This window comes from Manduca sexta, unplaced genomic scaffold (genome assembly GCF_014839805.1).
Source record: "Manduca sexta isolate Smith_Timp_Sample1 unplaced genomic scaffold, JHU_Msex_v1.0 HiC_scaffold_1476, whole genome shotgun sequence".
NCBI classification, from domain to species: Eukaryota; Metazoa; Arthropoda; class Insecta; order Lepidoptera; family Sphingidae; genus Manduca; species Manduca sexta.
This window is the reverse complement of record NW_023592344.1, coordinates 37-23,176: the sequence shown is the minus strand read 5'-3', so window position 1 is coordinate 23,176 and position 23,140 is coordinate 37. Positions and strand designations below refer to the sequence as shown.

The following is a 23,140-nucleotide window of genomic DNA, read 5'->3' as shown; positions in this document are numbered from 1 at the left end:
CAAAATTAGTATCCAATATATAACTGTTATGTGAAATTATTTTTTGGTTTTGAGTGGTTTTTGAAGGCGGTTTAATTTTTTGTTAAAATTATTTTTATCTAAGAATAGTTATAAAACTTCTCATTAGAAGTTCTTTAATTATTAATTTTTTAATAGATTTAAACCTTATTAAGTAAAGTTAAAATGATTTTTGAGAAAAATAAAGAAAGGAGTTAATAATAACATCATAAAACTATAATTTAGGTTTGAATTGTTAAATCTATGCTATTATATAAAGTTGAAGAATTTGTTTGTTTGAACGCGTTAACCTTAGGAACTACTGGTTCGATTTAAAAAAATCTTTAAGTGTTAGATAGCCATTTATCGAGGAAGGCTATTAGTATAGCATCACGCTGTGGCAAATAGGAGCGGAGCATCAACAAAAAATGTGGCAAAAACGGGGAAAATTTATTCCTTTTGAGAGCTTACGTTGCGTGCGCTGAGTAAACGGGTAAAGTTACGTAACAAATATGTGTGTAACCACAGTTCTCTGCTGGAAAATAGAATATATTGGGAAATTTATCCCGAAAATCTCTATACGCGGGTGAAACCACGAGCAAAAGGTGCAATGAAACTACACAAAATGTGATAAAAATCTGTTTATTTTTTTTAGGAATATTAAATTTTTAATCACAAATCAAGTAGCTAAGTATATTTTAATTTTAATCACATTGCACCCAATGATCAGATTGAGTGCGACATCCAAAATATTGAGGTTTCAAATTAAGTAGTTTAATAAATTTAGAACCAAGACCTGCCACGGGTATTGGTCGATTTTGGTCCTCAATTTCCCTTTTATCTCCAAGATATAAATATTTATCAATCCAACGCAAACGATACTGCTGAAATTAAGATAATATCTTTGTTTATATTTTGAAGAGGTGAATTGTCAGCTATCCTTTTCGGTCCCATATGGGTGGATTTCCATTATTAAGGGTGGGTAAATAACTCTAGAGGTAAATTTATTGCATTTGCAACAAATTTCGCACTTCGGCATGCTATTAAGTTATTAAGTACCTAACGTTTCCCCAGATAGTGCTTACTGCTTTTGTCTTTTTGCTTAGATACTAATTAATATGATCAGGCGGGCATACTTATCTCGCCGGTCAACTGTATGGAGAAGGTCTCTATGGAAATCTTTTCGTAAGCATGCTGAAAATGAAAATCCTTACTTTACCTTATTATGACTTCCATTAAAGGGCCATATCTTCGTTTCGTTATTCAATTCTGATATGTAGATGTTCCACATTTTCCAAAATGTCTATAATAAAATATATACTTATACCTTTATTGTATCTATGTAGTTATTATTTTTTCAATATACTTAGCTACCTAGTTATTATGTTTTTTTTTTTGTTTGTGTTTAAGAAATGTTGTTGTATTGTTCCGATATGGTTGTGTTTGTGGTTGACAATGGGTGTGGTGGGGACGAGCAGGGTCCGCTATTGGATACGGTGCCCGCTCGCCCCACTATTTATTATGTTAGGTGTACGTATCGTATGACGAGTATTCTTTATTCTTTACACTGTCGAGAAATGACTTTTTTTTATGGATCCCTGCAACAGGTACTAGGCATTTCTTATGGCTGCCGCGCGAATGGAATTTAAGCTGCCCTCGACTCTTTTGTACCGGACCTTTAAAATCTATTAATCTATAATAAATTACGATTAGCTTACATTTCTCTTAGAGTTTGATTCCAATTCGTAATATGTTGTTCTTATTCCTTGAAAACAAACTTTTAATGATTGCCTTCTACTTTTTTTGAAAATCGTCAAATCAATTGCTTTCAAAGGATAGAACGAAAGAATTTTTCGTAAGTCATCTCTATACGAGATATAAGACTCCGATGTGAAGTGTTTTAGAACTTTTTCAGATCCAATAATAAAATTTGTCGGAGTAAGAGCTGAAATATAATTTAATATTAACAAGAAGGACGCGTTTTTGCGTCCGGTTCTGTTGGGTCTATTTCTTCCATACACACATACTTTGCACCACGCTTTTTTGCCTTTTCAGAATTAGGTAGAGTGGTAACACACAGATATTTTGCCAGTTAAGTCCCAAGTAATAGTGGGTGAGTGAGTCTATAGCCATTTATCGGGCACACTTCGAGCCTCAGGGCTAATATTGAGCAGAAAAACATTTTGGCCAACCGGGTATTCGGACCTGACAATTCAGCGCAATATTTGTACTACGTTCGAAATACGACTATGCCACCGAGATAATCTATTTATTACTCACATCAAAAAATTGAATATTTTTTAAGAAAAATAATTAAAACCGCTTTCAAAGACCAAAAAATAATTTAATATTACCTACCTAAGTAGGTATATACTGGTTACCAATTTTAGAATCGGTGAATATTAAATTATTTTATGATTTTTAATTGTTTTTAAAGGCGGCTTGTCGTTATCAAAGTTTTTGTGTATGAATAATAGGTAGGTAATGCTTACCAAGATAAACCCATCGTAAAATTTGTTTGCCATTTCTTGTAGTTTCTTTAAAGATATTTTCGACGAGGATTCTATCGTCGCGGTTTTTGTTTACTAGTAATTGTTTAATTAATCCGTAACGCATCACGCGAGTGTATAATGAAATATGCAGCACAAAGTAGGCACCTCTTAATTGGTCATGCACTGCTTTATTTTCTTTTTAATTTAACCAGAGTCAAGTTATATAAATGAATAGTTATTTGAATGCATTTTGTTTATAACTCAAGGGTTTAACTTTATTAGCCATTTTATCAGTAATTTTAGCCAATATCGGGATACTTAGTTATGTTTGGTAATGATTATTTTGCATGTAAAGTAATAAAGGATTAGCACTTGGAACCACAAGTAAAAGATAAACTATTTATATCTACGAAAGAATAATTTATAATGTAATTCATAGTATTGTAATGCTCTTTGATGAAATTCAAAGAGATGTAATTTATTTACCGAAGTTGACATAATATTCAAAAATATATAAATCACTATGGACAATACCTATTCTGCGTAGAATTTAGTAAAGAGGTCCTTGATCATTCGTTTTATACATTTATGGCGCTCGAGTTATGCCAAGAATATAATATATAGATTTACAAATAATTGCTTTAAAAACTCAATATTAGGTCTTTTTGAAAATTTAAAACTACGTGAATGTTCCTTATAGAATTACCTACGTAATGGTATTGGTTGTATATTAAGATGATGTCTAGGTGCTTTAGTAACATATTGCAACAATATGACGTTTATTTTGTTTTCTATGTTTAATATAACTTCTACAAATACGGATAGCGTTCCGTTTTGCTGTTGGCACTGCCACGTCCACTATCAAACAATGAACATTATAGGCCTCCAACGACGATTTCTTGTAAGCGGTCAGCACCCTGCGCCAAGCTGAAATATTTAATGATAATTTCTCTGGTATCTACTTTGTGGGTTGTAAGTACAGATATGTATGAGATTAATGATAAAAATATTATTAAGGTATTAAATTTTAATTCACGTCTAGTTAGTGATTAGTTCTCGCAGTTGAAGAAAAATGTAAAATAATTAATAATCATGGATATTTCGGCCTTTAAAATTTAATATGACGAAATTTTAAAGGCAGAAATATCCATGATTATTAATTATTTTTACATTTTTCTTTCAACTGCGAGAACTAATCACTAACTAGACGTGAATTTAAATTCTTTACTTGCCAATACTTGTTTAGTTACCCAGATTAAAGCCGAAACAAAATGTATGAAAATGGACCTTGAGCTACCACCTTAATATACCTACCTATACTGAATAGCTATACTAGTTATTAGAAAGGCAAACTAAAATGGTAATGGGAGTAAGATTGTATTTGCGCGTGCTAATCTCCGGAATTGATCTGATGATATCCTACTATTTGCCGATCCTGTTTCCACCTTCGTTGGTCGATATCGACTGGTATCCATAAATGTATAAAATGTGTAAAAATAAAACTCAAAATGCACGCATACACACCAGCACTTTATTACCTTAGTCCTTAGTTATTTTATAAATATCTGTATGTATATTTACACTTGATATATTTGAATGCAAGAAAATTAAATTTCATATTTTTTCACGAACGACACAATACACTATAATCTACTATATTATATAATTTGCAAGGTGGAACAGTATGGATTTGTCTGACTGAATATAATCCGTACGTATTTCATATATTTTATCATCTTTTCTAGGTAGTTTTTCTATTGCACCCACCCCTTTCTTGAATTTACATATTTTCTGCTGTTTTGTTTTTATTGTTTCCTAGGTCTAAAGCTTCATTATTTATATCTATATCAGCCGCGAAGAGACTTATAAAGAATAATCCAGCGAAACTTTTTTAATCTTGCCTGTTCCACCTTGCGCATTATAAGCAATTACATCCATCACACGTTTTATAGTTATAAATTTATCTAACTTTGGTTATTAACATTTATTATTTTCATATCAAGGTTACTTATTTATAAAACTTAATTGTGATTTTTGCATAAACATTTCTGAAGAATCTCGATGATAAGAAGATATTATTTATGCTATAATTGATATGACTATTCAATGCCGAGAACATGGTATTTCGATATCCTCACAGAAATTTCGCATTTAACATTATACAGTTTTAGTAGATCGCAGAAAGATTTCCTTGAATTCTTTATCGACTGGCATCTGCCTGTGAACAAAACTATAAGTTAACTAAGTATGCCAACACGTATAATATAAATAAGTGTTCTTCTCAAAAAAACCTCCACACCAAATATTGAAAGTCTGATAATTGTAGTTTAAGTCATTTGTTAGGTTCCACATGAGAAAATTGCAACGTCACCGAATTGGTCAGAAATCCCTTACCAGTAGTTTTAGACGTGTTATGTGTTTTTACATGCATTTTGACTGTGATGTTGTGTTTATTATGATAGTAATGATTAATAACGCGTTGATAAATACTACAAACAATGTCAGGTACATTACTAGTATTCACTTTGATGAATTTTGTATTTTAGGAATGACTTTAGGTATTGAAATTGAAGGTGGCAATGGCAACAGGTTATTTCCATATCTTGCTTTGAAGTTTTTGTCTAGAGAGGATTCATTGTCTTCTTTCTCAAGCGCACAAATATCTATTTCCTGTAATATGCATAATGGAGTAAATTGAGTTGACATTATAATCTTTTATTCGGTAATTTATGCTATACTTTTAGGGTAACATTCACACTGTCGTCCCTACGACTACTCGATATAAGTATCGAGGCGAATGGCATTATTATGTAGATTAGCCTAATTTTTGTTTTATAAAATTAAACACTTACCAAAGCTTCAGTCTTCTTTCGTAAATTGGACCTAGAAAGCGTTAAAGCCAATTCCGACTGTAGTCTATTAGTTATCGGCACATCATTAGCTTCGTTGAAGCCGTCGACTCTATCCCCAATTAAGAAGTCAAGTTTCGTAGGTTCTCGTTTGCTGTTTCCATTGTGAACATATTCGCCAATAGTTACTGATACCGGTCTAGCGTGTTTTTTCATAGTAGCAGTGCCATTGGGTGCTTTAACGAAATAATTCGAAGGTGGTTTTGGTTGCACGCCTAAGGGATTTTTTAATTTATACGATTCTAATGATTCTAGTTCAGCTTTTTCGTCTTTAACTTTTCTTAGCTGAACTGTATTAGATTTGTCGTGATAATCAGGTGTGGGAGTTCGCATCAACGTCCCGTTTTTTCTACAATTGGGTGCTTTGAGATCATCAAGAAGTTTCGAGATATGTTGGTGATGTTCTGAATCATTTATTTTCTTAATACCATTTTGTTGAGAATTTGTAGTGGGCATCTGGAAAAAAATCATAGATATTACTAACCCAACTGATATTTTCAAAATCAGCTGACAAAACAAGTTGGCAAATAAAACGGAAAATTGCATTTATTTTTATATTTCTTTAGATTAGTACCTACTTATTATATTATACGATATTAGGGGCCGTTTAAGTACGTAATATGTAAGAGAGAATTTTAATAATTTTTATCCTGAGGTTACCCGTATTGCTGACAAGTAAGCAAAGTTCCCATGCTTACGTCACCATAGGTAGGTATAATGTTAACAACATCTGTTTAAATTCCTTTTTTTATTTATTTATCAAACATAATCAAATAAATATTGCCGACATAAACACTGTTCAGATCGCCTATTCCCCAAATCATCGAAAATAAGCAAACCATAGAATCCCTCACTCCCATTTAGTGCTTACGTAATACTTTACGGCCCCTTAGTTCAAAAAAGTAGGTAGACTATATTATTGATGAAATCAACCTTCGATAAAAAAAAATGTTACGATCAAAGCTACTATAGTTAGATATTCACGGCGAAGTTACTATGTTATTTAACTGGTACGATTGAGGATACAACTTCGAATAAATCGTGGTGTAGGCTTTTGCGTTAAGTCGTTTATGACGTCATAATAATTCATGAGTAATCATGTAATACTTAACAATCTGACAAATTATCTTTTATAAAAGTAAAAAACTGCAAACATGCTTGTGGGCCATACGCGGTGGAACATTTTTAAGCTCTCTGTAGTACCTATATTTTTTTTAGAAACTGTTAAATCAATTTATACATAATCAGAAGTCAGCTATATCCTAATCTCTAATTAATAAATTTCTAATAAGAGAATGTAAACACTTGAAATTTAGATACTACCGGTGGTGGAGGTGGTGGGTTGTCCGTCGCTTCCCTCTTCGTCTGAGGATGATTCTTGCTAATAGTATCTGTATGTGTGTTCTCTGGCTTTTTCATATTCGAATTTTGACGTTCCTGTTATATAAATATGAATATTTAGTTACAGTAAGCATAAGACATTTGCATAAGCATGAGATTGTGCCTGCATACCTAAAATTTACACATCAGCCTGAAAAATAGCGTGTACATTAACAAAATACTGTATACAATGGATTATAAAAACATGACTAGTTACCATACCTACATATTAAGTAAGTATTTCAAAAATAAAAAGTACTGGGTCTATTTACAAAGTTAACGCATTTAATTATGTCCTTGTATTTATTTGTATTATTTTTTAGAATACATTAACTCTTGCTTTTATCTAATGAAAGACGGTGGTCCGTTAGCGGAATTATGTTACAACTGATTTATTTAATGTTCTAGGTACCTACATAATTATAATACTAAACGTATGGTAGCCACTTTGAAAGTCGAAATCGGTATGTCGGTGAATATGCAGAAAATACGAATATTGTAAAATACATGAATATTCCGTATCAGGAGTGCCAGGCAATTTTATAAAAAAATTATAAAAATATTTCTAAATTTAAAAATATTTCTAGAAGCGGCGATAGCCTAGTTGGGTGTGGAACGGACTGCCGAGACGAATGTCCGCAGGTTCAAATCCCAAGGGCACACACCTCTGACTTTTCTAAAAATCATGTGTGTATTCTTTATGAATTTATCGTTCGCTTTAACGGTGAAGGAAAACATCGTGAGGAAACCTGCACATCTGAGAAGTTCTCTATAGGAATTTCGAAGATGTGTGAAGTCTACCAATCCGCACTAGGCCAGCGTGGTGGACTAAGGCCTAATCCCTCTCAGTAGTAGAGGAGGCCCGTGCTCAGCAGTGGGCAAGTATATAATACAGGGCTGATATTATTATTATTATTATTATTGGTCGACATTTTGGCGCCCGTTTTCACCTAGAGCCGAGAGCAAACATTCCTCTTGCTCTACCTCTCTTGCTCTAGTACTGGGGCCTTGCCGGCGTGACGTTAGCAATGACTAATTATATTAATACTTATTTTATGCACCATATGCTATTTACTTGTCCAGAAGATTTGACCAGATGGATTATTAGGCCCGAGAACTGGTATTGGAATAACAATTATTTTGCTCTTAATGTTCTGAAATGATCTAGGTGAGGAGAGTCTAAATCTTTTCCTCTGTAGAGCAGGATCCATAAGACAGTTATTAATAAATGATTATCTAACATATGTATATATTTTAACATGAAACTATCTTACGTATGCCTAGCAAGAGCTGGCTAATACAAACACACCGGATTTTTGGGTGAGCGCTTTAGACGCTCGCAACCCCTAAAAATTAAGCGACCATGCTGAAGAACAACCTAACCAACGAAGTTTATTTAAATAGAACAATTACATCCTTTTCAGGGCGAAAGTAATGTAGGACTTCCCCTAGCAAGTGGACCAACGACCCGCGGAAATCCGCACGTATTATCTAAGTCATATATGAAGCCAGTTAGAATATAAAGACGAGGGTTACCATCCACTCATACTCTACTGTGAACGAAAATAGACATGTACGTATATTTAATAATGATTGAATGACACACATCAAGGAAAACGATTAAAAACTAACATACCTATAAAAATAATAACCATTAATGTTTCGTGGATTTGAATAGCAGACTGTTGCGCTTTCCGTCAACGATACGATATACGCCCATAGAGATAGGCGATGTATAAATTTATAGCTGAAAAATCGTGTCGATAACATTGGCTGTTAAGTAACATTTGCCACAAACCCCTACAATAACCAAATGTGATGTATATTATCGTTACAGTATTGCTCATATATACATAAACAATATATTATCTACGTCTACGTAAGTGCATGCATCACACACCTTCGCAGGTCTTTAATGGATTTAGATACGAGCTGTTATCGCAGACTATGTCACACTGGTGTCATACAACTATTTGGCCGCACCTTTATTACTATAAACAACAATAGCGGTCAATCATTGTCTTTTGGATTAGAAAGAGTCAGTAATCTTAAGATATGACGTCATATAATTATTTACTCTTTGCTTAAATCACGTGTCTTATCACATTATTTTACCTGGTAGCATTAATGTACAAAGATACTTAATTGGTTTAATAAGAAGTTAAGGGTTTGCCGATGCAGGTATAATTAATATAGAAGCGCGAAGAACTTCATGATTGTTCGGCTGAAAAATATGGTTATTACTCAATATAAATAACATTTTTTATAAGTTACATAAGCGCGACTAATGTTCGGTACGATATATATCGATTTTATTTGCTATTTACCTTCCTACCAATAATCTAAACAAGATTTTATCAGACGCATGTACCTGGATTGACAGATAACTCTTATAGGTAGGTGCTTATAATTGGTACATACACAGGTATTATATGAGAAAATTACGAACACATTAATAACTTGATACAGGTAGTTACATATTAATTTAAGAATTTTAGAAGTCGGAAATTAGGCACCTTTTGAAAATGATCATTAACTAGAGGAAAGATGTAATAGTCAGAATAAAGAAGAACACATTATGTTTTACTTACTTCGTAACATTGGATGATGACTAAAGGTTTAGTTTTATTGTTGACCTTGTTCATTGTAGAGGCGATCGGCAGAACTTAGCATAGAAAAAATTAAACAAAACAGCACATCAACCGCATCGCACTACTAATTGTAAAAACTATTTATTTGTACACGTAATAACTTTTTACAACTAAAAATAAGAGCAGATTTAATGGATTTTCGAAAATAATGTTACGTCAAGGTCGAAAGTAATTTTCCTAAGGCATGAAAAATCGCAATAATAACTGAGCCAAGTTATCGCGACGAGGCCTGGCGAAGCGTGCGGTCGACGGCGCGCGACGAGACCGAACGACTGAGCACGGACAGCGATCGAGCAAGGTGGTATGGCTAATGGTGTGCACCGCGGCGCCCGCTGATACTCATTGCTGTTATCAGTGCAAAGCAAAACCGATATCGAGCAATGTCGCTATATGTTTAATGGTGTACACTGCTTGCTATACTATGTAAAACAGTCGACCGACACAAACGCAAATACATATAATATTATGTATCTAAGTACGTGTTCAATGTTGATACCTAGACACTCTTTAGTCTTTACTCATAACTAGTTGTAGTTCATATTTGTATCTATAAATCAAAGCGAAAAGTAATTGTTGTATTAATAGTTAGATTGCAATGTGAAGTATGTAAGTATATCTTTCCACACGTTTAACGAATTAGTGATAAAAATATCTCGCGGTTATTTGTTTCCGAATTAGTCCTTGTATGTATAGGTCCATAACTTTAATAATAAGTTGTAATGTTCTTAAGAAAAAAAGAAAAAGTTATCAAGTGTTTAATATTAAATATACTTCGAACTTGTCTAAAGAGTTACCAATTCAAAATGTTTCTGTGTGAAACATGTTTTACTAGAGGAGAAACTTATTATAAAAAGACAAAAACCATACTGGATAAGTGAGAAACATAAAATACATTATTATAACATACTATGTGTAAGTTTCTTCCTTTTAGTAAATACCTTTCTTTGCATAAGACCTGTAGTAGTTATTAATAAGTGAAGTAGCTTATAAATATTTTGGAGCCAGAGAGTTGATTTTTTTCCTGCACCACGTCGGACATAATATTATATGCACGTCAAACTCATATTAATATAAAATATGCTTATAGCGCATAACGACGGCGATTTTGAATATTTGCGTATCGTTAGCCGGACATATTTTGATGGGTGGAAATTATGATTTTAGTTCATTACTTGTTTTTTTCTAATCACACGGAGCTAATGCGGGGAAATCCCGAGTTAGAAAATGTTTTTTTCCCTTGTAGTACGTCACATGTTACAAATTAGAGGAAATGGAAAGATGTAATCGAATACGTTTCTTTGAGTATATTGTGTAGTTTGCTTTACCAAAACATCGTCTATTATAGTCCATCTCTGTACGCACCCTTATTGTACTTATAGTCTGGAGTGTGCACTGTATGTGGGCAATCCGAACGCCCCTTAATATTTCTGTTTCATAAAAAATAAAGTATTTTTGCAGTTTGAAGGTTGTCATCCGAACTTCCACACATAGCTGCTTATAAAATATCCACCTCTCCCTTTTCTTTTATACGAAATTACTAGATCATTTAAAAATTTCAATTTACACTAACGAAACGCCTATTCCGCCTATTCTCCAGATTAAAATGAAGCTCTACAGAAGATACTTCAAACATTATAATGATTAAACTGTCTAACCTAATCTTAAAAGTCTTTTCTACCCCCGTGGCAATTCTTGTGCTCGGTCCCCACGCCGAATGTAGGGGAGATAAGCCCAAAACGGGTAGCCCGCCCAAAACGGGTAAGTGTTTTAAATTTCGCGTCTTTCGCATTAGTTTCAAATTGTGCACGCAGAAGGAGAGCGCAGGTATCGTTCAATCACAGGCAGTCTCTTTGTACGCACGGACCACGCGGCTACAAGGTAATTTGTAATCAAAGATTTTTGCTGTTTTTGATAAAAATATTAATGAATTTCCATTTCTGATTAGTCGATTTTGGTTTGTTGGACGTAATTACTAGATTGGTTATATTATTTTGTTGTATTTGTAGCTTTATATCAGTGAAGAAATTTCTAACCCTTTGCTTTGGTTTTGTGGTTATCAATGTACGAAATGAAATGATGCCTTTGGGCAAATCGGGTATGGGTAAAACGGGTACCCGATTTGCCCTGATAGATTTTTGAAATATAACTTTTGAATAATATTATTTGTCCTTATTTTGTAGTTGGTTAATAAGTACAAGAGAAAAACTACCAACGCATCAGGGAACGAGAAAATAATGGAACTTGCAATGGAAGAATCTAAAAAAAACATCTGTCAATGCAGCTGCTAAAAAATATGGTATCAATTTGTCAACACTGCAGTTACACATAAAAAAGGGATCAACAAGGAAAATCCTTGGAAAATTTGTACCAGTTTTCACCGCGGATCAAGAGTTAGAGTTGGTCGAATATATTCTACAAATGGATAATTTATTTTTTGGACCGACGAAAAAAGAATTTTTGGAATTAATTTATCAATATGCCGAAAAAAAAACAAAATAAAGCATCCATTTAAGGCAAACGCAGCAGGCGAAGACTGGTACTGGGCTTCAAGGCACGACATTCTGAGATCACCCTCCGCAAGCCAGAACCAACATCGATTGCGCGTACGAGAGGCTTTAACAGATCTCAAGTTAAAAGATTCTTAAGAAGAAAGAAAGAAGATAATATATAAAAAGCTAAAATCTTCACAAGCACCCCTATTAAGGAACAACAGAGAGAGAAAGAATCAAATAAACACAAGAATATGACCACAGATGCAGTAAATAAAATTATAAAAATATTAAGCCTTCAAAATTTAAGAAAATAAAGATGAAAATATTAAAAACGGGACCTAAATTAAACAAAAGTGTTTTGAACGAGTACCAACTTAGTAATCAGTAGTCAAATTTTGAAGATCCACCAACAGAGGACTGGATTAAATGTAAAGAATGTGAAATGTGGGCTCATGAAGCTTGCACTTTATACTCAGACAGACATCCGTACTATTGTGACATGTGTCAATAATAGTTTAAGTAATATAAATTATGACTTAGTCTGATTCGAAAAGACTGATAATTATTATGAAGGCAAACCTGTTATTTAATGTTGTGATTAGAGGCATAAGTAGATTTTAAATCATTATTTATACTACTACCCGTTTTGCCCAAAAGCCTTACCCGTTTTAGGCACCCCTCTAGGGCAAAACGGGTTTTGTTAAACTTTTAAATTATGATATTTTTCTTTAAAATGAAGATATTTTGTTAAATTTGAGACTTGTTTTTTAAAGTTAATTAAGTATGGAACTGTGATAATTCAAATAAAAGTTCGAAATATATTAAGAACCTGCTTTTATTTTCTTCTATCCTTAGCTTACCCGTTTTGGGCTTATCTCCCCTACGCCCACACACGCGGAAACACTTGTCGCGATCCTAGGCACACAGTCAAGTGTGTATACCTCATGGTGGGCAATTCTCATTGAGGCCTATGAGGGCTCGTGAACATTGCCTGGCTTTCTCCCTTCCTCTTATCCTAAGAGGCTTCTCCACCCCACACTTCCCTTCCCCAGATAACTTCTCCCAACTTTCCTCCAGGGCCCTGCAGTCGTTTAGTCGGGGAATTCTAGTATTCCATTCGCAGGTTTCCCCGGCGTTGACTGCGGGGTCCGATACACAAAAAAAAAACTCGGAAGACTAGGGGACGAGCTACGTATAAAATAGCGGAACCTCCTGATTTTCTTTTGACGTCGCCATTAGATATAGTTTACCGCATTTATATTTTGTATTTGTAGTGAGCTTAAAAAAAATGTTTCCTGCCGCCGCGAGAATAAAAATATTTTTGGCTAAATTAATCTTTTGACTCATACTGTTGTATTTATTACTAACAATTACTGCACAACAGAAGTAACGCTCCAATACGCTCTTTTGAATTTATGTAAGCATGTGGTAACGTTTCGTGTCGAAGTGACCGTATTAATTTTGTAAGTCGGTAATCGTCTCAGACTCCAAAGTTATGTAACGCTGAGGAAAAAAGCAAAACTATTCCAAGCATTTTGTTGGATTTATATGAATAGATACTGGTTTTATTCGCCGCTTTACCTGCGATTAAATATTTTTTTGGAATAAAAGGTCATCAAGAACCCGCATTAAACATTAAAAAAGGTACATCATTGCGTGGTTTATAACAAATATTGGTACACAAATTGATAACTAACATTTAATTAATAAACGAAAACATGTACTCGTCTTTACCTGTGCAAACATTGTGCCGAAATTCACCCATGAATACCGAACGTTTTCATAAAGATCCTAATTTGGATTATTATTATTTTTTTAAATTTTTAGTTTAATATGAATATAGCGTTTGCGTGAGTGTATTTCTGACTGAAAATGTACTTAATGTTGTTGCGACCTATTCTCTTAGAGCAGTGGTAGTAAATTACTTTATATAGATAATTATTTTGTTTCAAACTTACATTTTTTTACTTTACACCTATGTTTTCAGAAACAGTAGAAAAGGGTTATTTCCAAAAAGATAAATAAGTGATTTCATTAAGTAATACAATGCCAAGATAACGCTGTATAAACATGCATTGAGTCGAGTCCATTTTATTACTTAACGCTAATAATTTTTCTAGTTATGCATAATTCCAAAAACATTGATGGTTATTATTGCAGATCTCAGGATTTATTAGCTATTACGTAAGTCTTGATGTACCTGTATCTAAAGCCTGTATAATATAAAACTTTACATGAAAGTAACTGCGAACAAAGGTTCCAATATTTAGAAAATATGATAGCCTATTAAAATTACTTTACCATACTTCAAATTCTTTATTACTTTATCCTATATACTTTATCAAAGATGTTTGGGTATATTATGAGAAGAACAAATAGGATTAGATTTGTACGCACCAAAGTCTCCGCGCCATCTTTATTCTCTTGGATTGTCGTGGTCTCGTTTTCAACGCCAGAAAACATTTTTCTGTGGACCTTTTTGAATTCATCCATAAGAGCATCGTGTTGTTTCTTTTTGTCATTATCTACTGTTTTTGGTACATTTTTCTTTACTGGATTTAACGGCGGGTTATTTTCTGGAGGAGTGTTTTTCTTGTTCTGGTGAATACAAAATAGAATGCTCAATTACTATGTTTAGTGATATTATTAAAATCATTATAATATTGCATTACTGAGTTTATAATGCAGATATCAGAAAAACAAAGATAAAAGAATTAATATTATCTTCTGTGTGAGTAAATGCGTTGAAACTTATACAATTTTACAATTATGTAATAACAACTTAGTGTGACTTCATAAAATTGTTGTAATACGTGAATGAAACTAAAATATGTATACTAAGTTGGTATGATGTTACAATCATAACTTATACAACGTCACATACAACTACAGATGGAAATTAATAAGAAAAGAGAGCAAGTGAAGGTCCGTCCATCTGTGGCCATTAATTATAATTACTTCGGCAGGATATTGTCGCGCCCAAATTGCGCTCATACTTTTATAAATAAAATTAGCTATATAAGTCACGTAAGAGACCACCAAAGGACAGAAGCACGACTATTGGATTCTCAGTCATTTTTATTATAGTTGCCGTGGCCAAAATCGTCTAGGAAGACATCATTATCATTAAGATAAATTAAAGCGCATCCTTACCTGCTTCCTTCGTTGTATTTCTTCAGCAATGGCACTTGATAATGTATTTGAACTAGAGACACTTGTAGAATCGGAGTTTAAGTCATTCTTCATGGGCAGCATATTGTAATTATTGCAACTCGATTTTCCACATATGGCTGTACTCGTGTGATGTACTTCTACTACTATTGTCTTTTTGTCGTTGTTCCTATTGGTATTGTTTGTAGAATACGTATTTTTTCTAGGCGATTGATTGTTGTAGCTACATTGTATAGTGGCGCCGTCTTCTGTTAAATTAATGATGGTTTTGTTCGATGGACTCGTGACGTATTCTTTATTATTTCTCGAATTAGTTTTATTTTCGAATGTGTGTGGGTTGTTTGGTATACTGGGGCTGTCATAATCAGGTTCTATATCTGAAGGAGCGTCGAAGTTGTGTATGTCACTATTCTTCCAATCAAAGTCTAAACTGTCCCACGTGCGTCGTTTAAGTCTGTTCAAAGTCAACCTGTAATAAAACTTATGAATTTTGAAACAGTCGACTATCGACCGTAGATTTTTATTTGTTGTGGATAAATTGTAGCCTTGATTGGTAAAAAAGAGAACGACTCGTCACTAGCTGGGCTTCAGTCAATAATAGATACCTACAACTAGAAATAACTACGTGTACAATTGCACAGTACCATTGACTGTTCAGTACAGTTTAATAAATATATAAAATTGAAATGATCATACTATATCTTGATAAAAATTTAACTTTTATTTTACGTGATTCTGTGATTCAACATCAAAACAACATTTGATCATAACTGGAGCCTAGATCGAGGTTAAAGATTTCAATTACGTAGACATCTGATGGAATTCGAATATGTACTATTGTTTATAATACTTATTTATTCGTATTATTATTATATTTATCAAGCTAAAGTTTTAACGTTGCAGGCAGTACTAAATAAGCTTACAATGGTTTACCTAAAGCAACGCGATAAAATATTATTATTTAAGATACTTATTGTCTGTAATATTTTATTTAATTAATTGCTATAGCTAACCAGTCAGCCCGATCAGCAGCTTCTTCAGCAACACTTGCAAGTCGGCGGCGCAGCGCTGCAGGTGGCGCGAGAGGCACGTGAGGCGCGGCCGGCGCCGGACTCCTCTCCCCGGCTGCGGATGAGGCCGAGCTGTTGTACCCCGAGCTCTCGGGTGACACAAGCTCAGTGCCTGCACCTTCACGCACCACCAGTTCTAGACGTCCACTAGCCTTCATAGCAGATATAGCCTAGGCAATAATAGGTTAAAGAAGATCAATAGACACCTCTTATCTAGGACTATGTAACTAAAACCTATAAAATATAAACCTATCGTCTTTTTCTATGGACTAGTCGGGGGAAAACCATTAAAAATTTCATTGATGTTGAATTATCATATATAGATAATAAGCGATTAGATATTTAGGTAGGAATAAAGTGTTTGACTTGTAATAGATAGGTCGATATAGAGTATAGACAATATAAAACTATGTTCACTGAATAGTCCATTGAAAAGTTACATTTTGGGTTGCGTTTTTTAGAGGACGCAATTTTATTTTTTTGAAGTGTGGGGGGGGGTCAGTCTAAAGCTAAAACCAAGTTTGTGGGGTTGCCACCCTTGTCCCACGGCCGCCATCTTGAAAATAGGGGTTGAAATGGTTTGTACGATGTATCTCTTAAACTATTTATCTGACAAAAAAAATGTAAAAACATTTTTTGTTGCAAATTAAATTCTCTATAACTTTGGTCTAGTAACTTTTGTCGTAGAACTATAAATAAAAAAGTTATAAGCGAAAATGTTAAGAAATTCAATGTTAAGCAATGTCCATTGCAACGTCATCAGAACGTGTGTTTATAAGGTTCATAATACTTTTTTTGTACTCTCATTAATACCCAAATACCCAAGGGACCATTAGGGAACAAAAGAACATCTGCCTACTATTATTATTATTATTTCTAACCTCTCCTATTGTAAGAATAGCTGATAATATTTATAACTTTTTTATTTATAGTTCTACGACAAAAGTTACTAGACCAAAGTTGTAGAGAATTTAATTTGCAACAAAAAATGTTTTTACATTTTTTTTGTCACATAAATAGTTTAAGAGATACATCGTAAAAACCATTTCAACCCCTATTTTCAAGATGGCGGCCGTGGGACAAGGGTGGCGACCCCACAAACTTGGTTTTAGCTTTACACTGACCCCTACACTTCAAAAAAATAAAATTGCGTCCTCTAAAAAACGCAAGGTAAGGCCTAAAAAATGAAACATTTCAATGGACTAGAAGGAGATTTAGAAAACGTTCGCCTACCTCATTAAAAGCCACGTTGGAAAAATCTATTCCATTACAGGACAAAATTTGGTCACCCGGCCTAAGTCCGGCATCTTTAGCTATACCGCCATCTCGGACGAATTGAACAAATATGCCAGGTTTCCATTCTGGGCCTTTGCAGATTCTGTAACAAGAATATATATTTATTTGTTAATTAAACATACAAAATTATCAAAAAATCATAATTTCAAACTTAAATAATATTGTATTTCTTAATATACACGCACATTAATTTTATTATGCGCACTTAAACTCGGTTTAGAGGTGCGTAGGTACCCAGTTTGTTATAAATATTTTTAGGGAAAAAACAACCTAAGTGATTTATAATGGTTTCTTAAGAGGACATAGTTGGAATCGTTATTTAATGCCCTAAAATATTAAAACAATGATATTATAAACATTAAAGACTGTTTTTCTAGAAATCTTTATCTACGCGGTTTGTAGTGACGTGAGGGATTTTAACTCTTTATGATAAGGGATGGCAAGGGAGCCTCAAGCCTGGAATAAAGGTGTAAAACCAGCCGTAGCAGCTCACGTAATTATGACGCGTACTAGAATTAGCCTGTGTATATCCGATTTTAAATAGACTGGCATAATTGTGTCAATTGGCAAATTATAACTATCTTTCTTTAATCAATATTCTATCTGGACCATACTGTTATTACCATCAGGTGAAGTAAGGTCACTTTGCTGATCCCGTATAAAAAAAACACGTAGAGTGTGGTCATTACTTATTGAGTCCATACACTACGACTGCGTTATCAGGAATTAGTGAGTCAAATGATAAACCTTACATTATTACAAACTCCTGCTGTCTTTGTTTTCTGATAGTCTTAATTGCTTTGTTTAAACATACTCGATTGAATGTGCCCGAGATTTTCGAAACTTAAAGTGTAAAGATGTCCTACGTACGGACGTTGGCGCTTATTATATTAACTACCATAATCTAGGCAGTAAATATTTGTGGTAAAGATCCTGTAAGACGCGATGAATAAGTTACATAACAGACCGTAAAAAAATCACATTTTATGTTTTTTCGTTTGTTTGTCTAATTGTTCAAATGTTGTTAGGTGTAATACGCAGAAACCAAGTGATTTTAAAACCTAATTACTTACTGAAATAAATTAATTCTATGTAATATACAAGGAAACTTCGGGTTATAAAGATACACGGAGAGATGGTAACACGCTTTGCGCATGTTCAGCGCTACAGCGTAGTTTATCGGAATGGTATCAGCTACAAATAATAATTATGGAGGGTGAGGTAATTTTTTCGGTTTAGTACATCTCCGCAAAACCTTAGAATAATAATCTAACGATTTAGCGTTTCATAGTAATTAAAAACTCGTGGTTAAAAGCTTATAAATTCGAAGATTGTGAAAATTTTCATATAGTAAACATGCCACGGGAGCGCCACTTTCTTTTCGTTAAAAATTTAACGTTGGTAGTACAAATGTCTTGTAGAAAATGTTATTACATCAGTACAGGATTATCATTTATGCCACTTATACTGTTTAATTTCTGCATGACCCAAAGATTGACTGGTAGGGAATGCCTTCGGCATCAAGCCCGTCTTTACGTTATTGTGTAATAAATGTGTAAAATAAAAAAAATCTCTAAAGATACAACAATTCCTATAATACTCGTATGCAAAATCCTGCAACTACGCTTGTTAACACCAACCATTGAATTTCATTGCAAGTTAATCCGTTTGCGGCGAATACTCGCATGCTGTACATCCAGTGATAATGAACCAAACGAGATAATGTAAGTAAATATATAAACGTAAACGTCATCGTTATTATCTTTCTCCGTTAATATCGACTATGTAGGATTGTTATCAACATGAGTGTTAGCTCAAAACCACCATGGCGACAATAATATAAATGCAACTTTTAGCGTAATCTTTCGTCCTTGAGTTACAGTAATAAATTAAAAAAATTGAACAGGGAATCGTAAACAATATAAGAAGTTTATACATGTAAGTGTGTCATCCGTAATTGCATGATAAATGAACGTACCCGCAGCCTAATTTAGCTCTTGGCGGCACCAGGACGGATAGTCGTAAATCGGACAAACGTTCAGTCTCATGACAGAGCGTAGGAGACGACGATACTTCTGAGCCCAGAGATCCACGCTCCGATACGAATTGCCATGAAAGCACCTCGTGGACTTTTCTACAACGAAAAAAAAATATTATTTTATCTAATTTTGAATTACGATAATATTTTATAATGTTTATCGTTGATATACTCACTCTTTCATAGGAAGCATTCCCACATCTGTAAACAAATTGTAAAGTAAATAAAACAATATAATAATACCACAGCGTCGTTGTTTTCAATTTGTATCTTGCGCACCCACATGAAAATTATAGTAAAATAAATTCTAACACAAAACTAAATTAATTTTGAATAATTATCTAAGTTTGATCTAATTACTCATAATTACGAGGTACTCAAGACTGCTTCAGAGGCGTAGTTGTATTGTCTGTGTGGTACAACGCCGCTCTGTGCTCCTGGGGTTCAAATCCCGTGTCGGGAAAATTGATATTGGGTTTTACTGCTCAGTATCGGCTCGGAGTCTGAAATAGCCGCCTAGCGTGTATTATGGGACGAAATACACCTGGCAAAAAGTGGATGTCTGATTACGATGGATGGATGTGATGAAAAGTGGGAATGAAAGCGTGATGTATGTATTGTTGATACTTAAAACTAATGCCATCTTTGAAAATAGTATTATGATTATGGATTAACATACGCATATAGATTTTATCAGAATCACTGGTAGGTAATAGATGGCCGTTTTTCAATATTTACATAAATAATACAGGTATTCGTCACATCACATCACATTAATTGGTCGCTTTCCACTGAATGATAATTTTTTGAGGATATTGCTCAATCGGGCCAATTTGGAGAATGTTACGTTTTCTAATGCGTGTAAAACTAGTAGTAATAATACTATATAGTAATATACAACGTCTAGTAGTAGTGATAGGGACACGCTGGTCATATCGTTTACAACAGTCATGCCCTGGCTCTATGAAGGTGGTAGAGTAATTTATGACTGTTACTCTAAAACCCGATGTCAAGAAAAGCTATTGTTGCATTTGGTGCCATCAATGCTATTGCTATAGAATTCAAAATAGATAGAAATACAAATCGCTCGACATAATAATTATATTTTTCGTTTTGAGATTTGCATTTAGCGACCGATCGTTAGGATTCGCCAATTTCTAGGAGTGAAGTTAGAACAGAGTATACAAATCACCTTCACGCGGTAGCGTATCTGTTATAGTTTTAAAATGTTCGTATTGCATAATTAAAATTTTCATTGACTAGAATTTGGTTACCTAATGCCTAGTTGGGTACTATAAACATGGCAGCACACGTAAATTTTATACTGCCAAGCCCTTGAATCAATTCATCGCTTAAATTAAACACACAGCGAAAAGTAATAATGAAATACTTATGTATGTATTACAAAAAATATAATAGATACTTATATAAAATAATAGATATATAAATATATATCTAGATATATAAAATATATATCTAGATATATAAATATATATCTAGATATATAAAATATATATCTAGATATATAAAATATATTATAGATAGTGTTGAAATCTGCAATATGTTTTAAATGCGTAAGTTGTTAGTTCGTCATTTTAACGAATTTGGCGGAAATGTTGTAAATACCTATTCAATATTTTAGTATACCTTTAGAGTAAATATGGTAAAATTTGTTGCTGCTATGGATGCTAAAATCGAGGCAGTGAAATATGAAGTGAATTTCAGAGAAACACAGAACGCGTAGGTTTTAGAATCGATTCTTAGGGGGTGCAAAAGTTAAAGATGAAAGTATACTGTTCGATAAACGATTAATAAAAATAACCTTTTTCTTGCGTCTGTTTTACAGAAAATAAAACAATTAGAAAAATGTTACAAACCACGGAAATAGGACGTACAAAATTTCATAATTCTCATTAATCCTATCTTTTACCGTTTATTTTTTTTAAAAGGCGTTGTCTCGTTTTTTTATTATAAAATATGTAGGTATATTATTACATATTTTATATGGTATATTATTTAAATGAGAAATGCTATCACCCACTTTGAATAAAAAACCTTGGTATGTGGACAAAACTTTATCTTATTTCGAAAAAAATTTACTACTTTAGAAAAACATAGAAAAATGTTCTGATTTTAAATATGTATGAAGCTTATAAAAAATTACGCTTAAGTCAATTAGCCTTTCACCTGTCCGTATAACATATAAATATTGCTTATAATATATGCACAAATAACTTAATGTTTATATCTTCCTATGATCAAGGTGACATAACTTTTGATGTGGAATTAATTAAAGTGATTTTATTCATTGGCACATGATCGAAAGCGACAGTTACGAGTTAACATAAATTATGAATTGCGTTATGTAACCATTCAAGTTCTTGGTGATCAGATAGAATATTGCTACATTTTGATACTTGTGAAACTTGAGGGCTTTGTATGTAAACCTCTATTTGTAGTACATACCAAGATCAATTTATGGATATTAGTATTAACTTATACCCGTGGGCATACTTCTTGTAAGCGCAAATATTGTGAATAAACCCGTCACCCGAGTGTAATTTAACATGCGAATAAAGTGTGAGAAACGCACCGATTAGTCACACATTTCAGCTTAAATTACGCTGTGAATCGTAACGATCGTCATAATAATATTGTTATATTACCACGATAAAGACAATGCAGGTCATGATCTATCTAAGACCAAGTTCATCTCAATCTAATCAAAGGTTTATGTGCTTGATTCATTTTCGATTAATTACTCACCATGGCATAAATAATTTTGTACATACATTTAAACGCATTCATGTAACGCTGAGCGCATTTTGGTAACATCAGTTTCATAAATAATTCGCAATCAGAAAAAAATAATTTATATTTATGTAGCATATTTCCTCTAGAGCTTTTAAAATGTTGGTGTGAATTTTTACTAGGCGAATACATTTTTTATTGTTAAGCATTATTTTACTTACGTCTAACTTTAATCTTCAGTCTAGACTGGGAAGCTAGGTAATGCGCCAGCTCTGCATGTACGGCATCGTCCACGCGGAAGCCATTCACGCTCACTAGCTGGTCACCCACCTGGAAGTTGTTAATAACATTGTTTATACCTATATATTATGTAACTAATTTCTTTTGAGAGAGAGGGTAAAAACTGTATGCGGTTGTATAACAATATGAAGTGATTTGAAATAAAATTAATTTACATTAATAAACTTTTCAGAAGCATTTTTTCTTATTTGAAGTACATTTCTCCCTGTAGTTATAAGTCTATATATAAAATGTGTGCACCGTCATGCTGTCCTTTGTTCTTTGTAAGATTCAAAGTTCGGGTACTGCAGTTTACGGGCAGATGATGCTTACTCAAGCGAACTGCATGCTCGTTTCGTTTTTAGTTTTATAAAGAATATGAAAAAAACACTGGTTCAGTCCCATGTTAGGACTCTACTTGTGTGTTCTACTAGAAGCCGACCAAATACAAAAGTCACACTGTCATCTATGCTCCAAAATAAATTGTAATGGAATAAGTACTTTAGATACATAAGCTCTTTAATACGATAACTGACAATTAAAATTTACTTGCAGTTTGTGAAAAGCCCCTAACACATAAATCATAAAAACTAAAAATATATACATAAAAATTC

The 23,140-nt window shown here is 33.4% G+C and overlaps 2 protein-coding genes across 4 annotated transcripts; both read right to left on the bottom strand.

The window, feature by feature from the left end:
• Window positions 1-675: 675 nt before the first annotated feature.
• On the bottom strand, window positions 676-3,056 carry LOC115448965. 2 transcript variants are annotated; one of them, XM_030176604.2, is made up of 4 exons: window positions 2,490-3,056; window positions 1,716-1,942; window positions 1,217-1,300; window positions 676-881 (listed from the first exon to the last, which is right to left on the bottom strand). In XM_030176604.2, the coding sequence occupies exons 1-4, from the start codon at window positions 2,611-2,613 to the stop codon at window positions 702-704; spliced, it is 615 nt and encodes a 204-aa protein (XP_030032464.2). In that variant the 5' UTR covers window positions 2,614-3,056; the 3' UTR covers window positions 676-701. The 2 variants fall into 2 exon arrangements, with proteins under 2 accessions (XP_030032464.2, XP_030032465.2); XM_030176605.2 differs by having other exon boundaries at window positions 676-878.
• A 942-nt stretch (window positions 3,057-3,998) lies between these two features.
• Window positions 3,999-22,577, bottom strand: LOC115448966 (the record flags this gene model as incomplete). Of its 2 annotated transcripts, XM_037445304.1 has the most annotated exon segments (11): window positions 3,999-4,707; window positions 5,004-5,159; window positions 5,342-5,854; window positions 6,722-6,835; window positions 14,319-14,519; window positions 15,075-15,561; window positions 16,106-16,332; window positions 17,396-17,540; window positions 19,437-19,592; window positions 19,673-19,697; window positions 22,469-22,577. In XM_037445304.1, coding segments are annotated over 10 exon segments (2,127 nt in total), but the record flags the coding sequence as incomplete, so codon positions are not given.
• Window positions 22,578-23,140: the final 563 nt, after the last annotated feature.

Coding starts and splice junctions, on each gene's coding strand:
- LOC115448965 (XM_030176604.2), bottom strand. CDS start 2,613: ATGCGTTACGGATTAATTAAACAATTACTAGTAAACAAAAACCGCGAC. Junction 1,943..2,489: donor TTTACGATGGGTTTATCTTG/GTAAGCATTACC, acceptor ATTATATTTCAG/CTCTTACTCCGACAAATTTT. Junction 882..1,216: donor TTAATGGAAGTCATAATAAG/GTAAAGTAAGGA, acceptor TCTTAATTTCAG/CAGTATCGTTTGCGTTGGAT.